The 7,439-nt window shown below is 61.5% G+C and overlaps 2 protein-coding genes across 2 annotated transcripts; both read right to left on the reverse strand.

Moving 5' to 3' along the window:
- Nucleotide 1: 1 nt before the first annotated feature.
- On the reverse strand, nucleotides 2–271 carry LDBPK_311830 (amino acid permease; the record flags this gene model as incomplete). Its single annotated transcript, XM_003863225.1, has 1 exon — nucleotides 2–271. A coding segment is annotated over one exon (270 nt), but the record flags the coding sequence as incomplete, so codon positions are not given.
- A 2,281-nt stretch (nucleotides 272–2,552) lies between these two features.
- LDBPK_311840 (acetylornithine deacetylase-like protein) lies at nucleotides 2,553–2,858 on the reverse strand (the record flags this gene model as incomplete). The annotated part of the gene is made up of 1 exon (XM_003863226.1): nucleotides 2,553–2,858. One exon carries the CDS (start codon nucleotides 2,856–2,858, stop codon nucleotides 2,553–2,555), a length of 306 nt encoding a protein of 101 aa, XP_003863274.1.
- Nucleotides 2,859–7,439: the final 4,581 nt, after the last annotated feature.

Consider the following 7,439-nt stretch of genomic DNA (forward strand, 5'->3'; position numbering starts at 1 on the left):
CCGGCAGGCCAAGGATGCCGGCGCCGATGGAAGAGCTCGCCATGTTGAAGGCGCCGGAGAGAATGCCGCCAGGCGGAACGATCACGTACACCGCTTTGATGACGCCGTCACGGATGGCCTGGAGCACGCCAAGACATCCGGAGCGGCGCGGCTGCGAGCGCGACGGCGGCACTTCTCTGTTTTGAGTGCGGTGAGCGTCCTTGGTGGTGGACCGGGCATGGCGGCATGGCCGCTGTGCGCCATCGCCCCGCATACTGGTGGGGTGGGACATCTCAGGATGTTGGACCTGTAAAATGGTGGCGTGTGGTGCGTGTGTAGAAAGATGCGCTTTTGGTGAGCGGCAAGGAAAGAAAGAACGAGGAAGGCGGTAGAAAGCGTCTCAAGAGGTAGACGCTTCTGATGCAATGTGCTCCTCCCTGAGAAGGGGGGATACCCCGAGCACACACTGACGAGGATGACGACGACAACGGCGAAACTGTCTCACTTGGCTGAGACGCTGGGTGGCTGGGGTGGAGACGATGCGTGGGGGAGAGCGAAAAGAAATCCGCTGCTGCACGCGAGTCACGATCGCTCTTGATCGGCAGAGGGAGACACAGGGTGGCACACCACTATACGTATTGTTTCCTTCAAACCTGCTGTGATGCTGTTAGACATGCAGCATTGGCAGACGCTAGCCACGAGTGTCACCCCTACTCATCTCTCATTTCCGCCGGTGGACAGTAAGTAATCAAGCAGATGACCAAGCCGGCACCTGACCTCTGCACACCTCGAGGGTAGGGGTACCTCACATGCGGAGAGGAGCCGACGGTACCAGGGGGCACGCAGCAGATCTCGTCATCCACTATTTCAGGTGTGCCGAGAAGAATGCGACTGCGCTGCAACACCGGCGGACAGGCATGCGCCGCCAACCGTGTTCGTCTTGGCTGCGGGAAGGCAGAAGGCCGAGGCCCCAGGCTTCGTTAGCCCGCGCATCTTGAGTCGCTTCCATGGTTTAGCGCCGACTGGTGGAGGCGCAGTGGGGAGCCGATTCGCTTGCCGTGCGGCAACATCATGGCTAGACAGCACGTCTGTGCTGCGCGTTTCTGCGCTGGGGTGGGCTGCCTGGCCGTTCCGTTTTACGGAATGAGCCCCCGCGTCGCTCTCTCAACTCGCCGGTGTCCTGGGAGATCGGTGAGCTCTCAGCTTTTTCACCGCAGAGGCAGTGCTCCACCCACAGAGAAGATTGAGCAATGCGCAGCAGATGCCGGCTTAGCACAGACGCGTGTGTGAGGGGTGGTGGGGAGAGTGTATGCGTACGAGGCGGCGCGTTTTCCATCGAGATTCCTCTTGCACCCCGCGCGCACCCAGTGGGTGGCGATGCTACAAGCAGCTGAGGCAGTGCCCCCTCTGCTCAGGGCCAGCCGAGGTATTCGCGATATGTACCCCGGCGGCGAGTGCATAGCGAAGCGACACCGGCATCAATGAGTTGCCCTGGTGCAGCTCTGTGGCTCCGTGCGCTGTTTCCATCTCGACGTGAGGACAGAGGTGCGCCATGCCCAGGCTGCATCACGTGCGTTTTCCACCCCTGCCACCGTGACTGCCGCTCTGCCACAGGGGGTAAGGCATTGCTGAACGCATATCATGATGCATCTGTCATTGCCAAGCATGTGGAAGGGAAGACAAAAAGCCGCACTGTCCTCCACACACACAGATAAGCACAGGAGCCAGCAAGACCCCTCAGGCATATGCGGTGACAGGCAGCGTGTGCGCGCGTACCAGCAGGATCTCGAGAGCCTCGAAAGTCTCCTTCCTCGCGGCGCAACGATCTTTGGGTGAGGCGTGTGGATCACCGGTGCCACTCTATCGAAGCCGGTTCAGTACCTCCGCCTTCCAGAGAGCCAGCGAGCGAGCGAGACAGAGCCACACCACTTTCTTTTGCACCTCGTTTTGACTTCTTCCCAGTCATAACGTGGTCCTTCACAGAGAAAGCAAGAGGAAGAGGAGAGGCAGCCGTGAAGACGGTGCCGCCACCGCCACCCTCGCTCGCTCTTTCTCAGCACGCGTTCGACCTCTCCTTCCCGCCCACACATACCTCCCCTCTTCCTTACCACTTTGAGAGCGCCTTCTGCTCACACACCTGCACAGCCTGCTGCTGCAGCTCGAATGGCGGAGCGGGTCTGTCTCCGGCATTTGCCCACGGCAGACGCGCCCAGGTGAGGGAGAGACACGCGGAAGGAACAGCGGCAGGGGGAGCAGCGGGGCTGCAGCACCCGCACCCTCACATTGGTATGTGCGTGGGAAGGGTCGAAACGAAAGAATCCAGCCGAAAAAAAAAGAAGGGGACAGACCAGAGGGCAGAGAGGGAGGGAGGCGCGGGGAATTCGGGACGCTCTCAAACACGTTGAAGGGTGTACGTGCGCTTGTGGGGAGGGGGAGAGATGCGGCGGTGCACGGGCAGAGAGGGCCACACAGCGAAAAGAGCAGGCCAAAGGCGCGATAAAGGGCATGGCAAAGCAAGATTAAGAGAAGCGAGGCGCAGGAGAGGAGACTCCCTCGGCTTTCATTCCTGTCACTCAGAGATGCCCAAGCGGACGGCGCACGCTGCACATGACGTCGCACTCCGCCGGTACCGTGTTCGCCGCGTTACCATCCATGACGGCATCCGTGGAGATGCATGCGAGCGGGCAGCTATAGTTCCTCTCCTGCACAGTGCTTTTCGTGATGCCCAGCGCGGTCTCACAGATTTCCGCGATGATCTGCGCGGCGTACTCGATGGCGTTACAGCTCGTGCTCATGAGCGCCATGGAGGAGCGAATCACCTTGCGCTGCATCTCCAGGTGCCACTCACAGAAGCCCTTGTTGCAGGTCACCACCCTCATGCCCGCCGGCCCACCGATGAGACGGCCGTCCCCCTTGAAGCCCTTCTCTTTCAGCTGCGTAAGCAGATACGCTATACCACGGCAACACAGGTCCTAATCGTGCGAAAGGGCAACGTGGGTCCGCTTCACGCGCTTCATCGACAGGAACTTCGGCACCAGCGCCCTCACAACGGCGAGGGAGCCCTTCATGTCGCGTGCACCGTGGCCAAACGGCTTGCCATCTTTCTCCATCGTGAACGGTTCTGTGTCCCATTTCTGCCCATCCGCCGGCAAAGCATCCTTGTGGCCCGAAAGCGCGATGCCGCCCTGCGTCTTCACCGGGTTTTACACGACAGTCGCCTCGACACCGGCGAGCCGCAGGCACTCCTTTTCGTATCCTACAAGCTGGACGTTGGCGTTGCGGCTGACGGTGCTGAAGGCGATGAGCTTGGCGAGCCGCTGCCTGTAGACGTTTGGGCAGGAAAGGGCGGCTCTGAGAGAACGAAAAGGAGCTTGAAACCAGCGAGGAAAGGGTGCAGTGAGTGGTGGTGGCAATGTCAACAACGAAGAAATAGCGACAGACGACGAGGCTGTGACGTGCTGTGCGCGTGACTCTTTCAGCAACGGCGCATCGCTATGCGTGCACGTGCAATGTGGTCGCAGTGCCTGCGAGAGGAAGGGTTCGCGGTGAGATGCAGGATGGGGGGGGCATGGGCCTATGCAGAGGGGGGAGGGGGAGCGCTGAAAGCACAGCGAAGGGGCTCGACATGGACAGAGGATTAAGGGGAGGGGGTGATAGGAGGAGTTGGCTCTGGAGCAGCGCAGAGGCGATAGCTGCGACAGGCTGACCTTGGCTGTTGCGTGGAGGGGAGGAGAGAAGCAACACGCAGGGTGAGTCAGCGGCGCCACAGAAAGAGCAGGGATGTGCGGCGGCCACGACGGCGCTGACGGAGGAGTGCCACTGGGCAATGCCGTGCAAAGCGCGGGTGGCCGTCGCGCGCGCCACGAGCCGCGTTGGACAGCCGCCGCGACGCGAGGGAGAGAAAAGGGATGCGGGATGCTAGCCTGCACCAGCGCGCATAGTGCATGGCGCTTGGGTGTGCAAGGGAAAGTGAGGGAGGGGTGAGTGCATGGCGTAGCAGGCGTACAGGAAGGCTCGCACAAGCAGGAAAAACAGATCGGGGCTGGCGGGGACGACGGGAGGAGGGGGGAAGCGAAGTATGAGATGCCAACCACAGCGAGAGGTTCGGGTGGAGAGGGAGTGGGGAGGGGAGGCCAGAGAAGCGAATGGAAACGAGATGGACGCCCATACACGCAGCCAAACCAAAAGAGTACGCATACAGTGAATCAGCGCTGATGACAACATACAGCACGCGCACTCGGATAAACCTTCACGCAGGCAGACGAGATCGCTTAGGCATACAGAGACACACGCGGTTGCTCTCCGTTCTCTGCTGAGGAGGGAGAAGCAAGAAAAGAAGACATGCGCGATAGAAATGGGGATGTGGCGCCACGCCCACATACACACATGCTCAACACAAAACGTTATATATACATGTACGTCTGTTGTGTGCACACCTACATTGATCATGACGGGCTTCTTCGCCTAGCGCCACAACGCCGGCCGGGAATCAAAATGAGGGCTGGAAATCGGGTCAGAGGCAGGGAAGGAGAGGGAGAAGGGCACAAGCCTCGGCACGAGGGGCACTATAAAGAGGAAGGGTCACACACACACACACACACCCAGTACTCCAGCAAAAAGCGGAAAGAGAACTCGAACATGCGGGGGTACAAGCTTACAGGTTTACCAGCCGGTTGCGCTGCTACCCAAGAGCAAGACATAAACACTCATGGCTGTCGTTGAGGCCATTCATCAAACAGTGCGACATAGGCAGGGGAGGGGAGTGGACCTAGAGAGGTGCAGCAGCCGAGGACAGATGCAAGCCACTGGGGGAGGAGGAGGCCCGCTCCACCCTCTCCACCATTCACTGCTTTCCCGCAGTGATGCACTTCATACCCTGCCAACACAACACACGTGCACGCGCTGCAAAGAAAAAAAAAAGAAACGAGGCCTCTTGCACAATCCAGCATGGTAGAGGGCTCCTTCCAGCGGTGTGGCCGAGAGGCCGCACAGAGGCTGTCTGTACATCGGCGCTCCGTTTCACATGGCCATCGTTTCCGCTCTAGGGGCCGCGTGAGTGCGGGGGTGCGCAACAGGGGCGAACGCACACTCGAGGAGCACACATCACTAGCTTCAAGTAGAAAACACAACAGCCTCCGATGGAGAGGCGGGGACACCCTTCTAATCGCGAGTCCGTTGCGCACCTCTCCCCCTCCCCCAACAAATACGTCAGCCACGCCCGTGCGTGGCGTTCAAGTGCCAATGGTGTGGCTAACGGCAATAAGGGTAAGCAGGTACACACACAAGATGTGCAGGTGACGCATCTGCATCATCACAGCTCGGGAAAGGGGAAAAAAAACACGATCGCGAGATGCAACCACGAGCCACAGTTGAGCCGCAACCAACCTTGCCATCGCATCGGGGACGTCGCGAAGTCGTACTGGACAGAAGCACTCACACTCATTCTGTTCAAACGCCAAGCCACTCTCTGCGCGCATTGCTTCCTTGACTTCTCACACCGTCGCCGCCGTCGGCCGCTCAGAGGGATGCGTGGAAAGCAGCCTCCACGCCGCGCTCCTGGAACACCCGCTGTGGTTCTCCATCACAGCGACTGCGCCAAGCAGTTCGAGATTAGCAGTAACGTCACCCCTCACTACCGCATCACAGAACACTTCTCCGCCATCCTTCAGAAGCTCTAGCAGCTCCTTCGCGCAGCGCAGCGGCGGCCATTGCGGGGCTGGTGTCGCAGGCCAGCGCCCGGGCAAACAGCTCGCACAACGCCCTTTGGCCGCCGAAGACGCATGCTCCCGGCAGTTCGAAGTAGATGCGGCGCGCCAGGCTGTCGCGCCGAATCCATGCAGAGCGTGGATCCATGTACGCGATCTCACCGGCGCAGCGCCTCGCTGCCAGCTGAATCGCTGGGCAGCTACTGCAGCTGCTCAAGGTGGCCTTAGGGACGCTTTGCGAGCTGTCCGGGTGCTTGATGGCCGCAGCCAGCGGCCGCTGGGGCTTGTGTGCCATCGGGCCCACGTAGCAGCGGCTGTAGATGATGCGGTTGCACGGGGATAAAGCCCGTCGGCGTGCTTTGTGACCCGATGGCGGCGCCTCCGTGCAGACAGTTGAGGGTCTCGGAGGCTGGCGCGACGCCACCGCGAGTCCCCGAAATCGGCAGCCTTTGTCCAACTCGAGCGCAGGGTTGCCAGTGCCTCTCCCGACCGCATCACAAAGGCCCGCTGACTACACAGGGACATGACAGCGGCTGCCGTCTGGTGCACGCGCTCTGTACCCTGCTCGTAGCGCCACATGCTCGCCTCTCCACGCTCAGCATACGGTGTGCGTCAGCTGTCCACAACTCCTGCATACACACGCCTGCACGAATGAAGAGAGGATGAAGCCGACAATTATAAGGCGCACCCCAACGCGGCGAATACGCGCCAGCAGCACGCCACGCCTGCCACTGCCCTTCTTGCCGACCGGTGAGCCGCTCTTGCCCGTCCCCGAGAGCGGCAGCGGTGCCTGCGGGCGAGGTAGAGCATCAGGAGGTATGGTCGGGGTAGATCTGCAATGAAGGGGAGGGGGCGCTCCTCCGCTCGCCGCGTATCCGTTTGTGGGAGAGGGACAGCGAAGCGTGCTTCAGGCTAGTGGCGTGATTGCTGACAGCAGATCCACTGGCCGCAGCCACGACAGGGGAGGGCGTCGGAAACGCGCACAAGGAAAGAGAGCGCAGACTCTTGGCTCTCGCACGTGTACGCGCGGCCGCCCACGCGTCGCTGCCCTGCCCTTCGAGCACGCCGCAGTTGTGCATGCTGCAACTGCCTTGCCGGTGAGCGCACCAAGATACACGCACAGAGGCATTAGGGAGTGAAAGGAGCGCAGTGCTCGAGGGAGGGGGCCAGGGAGGGCAGGCACGTGCGCACACACGCGTCCCTCCTTCCAACCCTCGCGGGGGGTGGAGAGGGAAAACGGTGCTGGGGTCCTCGCATGGCCACCCGGGGACAGCGGTGCGCACATTCACGTGAATGCCCGGGGACCCCCTCCGGACGCTTGGCAGTTTGCTGTGGCGGTTTGCTTGGTGGTTCTGCACGCGAAGCGGCAGTCACAGGCCTCGGCTACAACGCACCCCTTCGCCCTGCCCGGTGCGCCAGCGTGGCCTGCATCCGCGCCGTCGTCCGTGGCGCCTGCGCCAAGTCCCCCCGGGTGCCCCCGGGTGCGATCTGCACGGAGACGCGGGTGCGCTCGTCGAGGGAGACCCCCTCGCCATCGGGTCCGCAGACCGTGAGCATGCGACCGCCCATCCAGACCCGAGCCCGGCACGCGCACACCGAGCGCGACGCGTGGCGTCGGGGGGTATGCAGCGAAGCAGCGCCGCTACAGCGACCACTCGTCGCGTGTGTACTGCCCCATTCGCTCTTGATGGGTGCGAGAGGTGTGGGCAGTGCGCCCTATATGTGTGTGTGTGTGTGTGTGTGAGTATTCGCGGC

Source organism: Leishmania donovani, chromosome 31 (genome assembly GCF_000227135.1).
Source record: "Leishmania donovani BPK282A1 complete genome, chromosome 31".
Taxonomy (NCBI): Eukaryota; Euglenozoa; class Kinetoplastea; order Trypanosomatida; family Trypanosomatidae; genus Leishmania; species Leishmania donovani.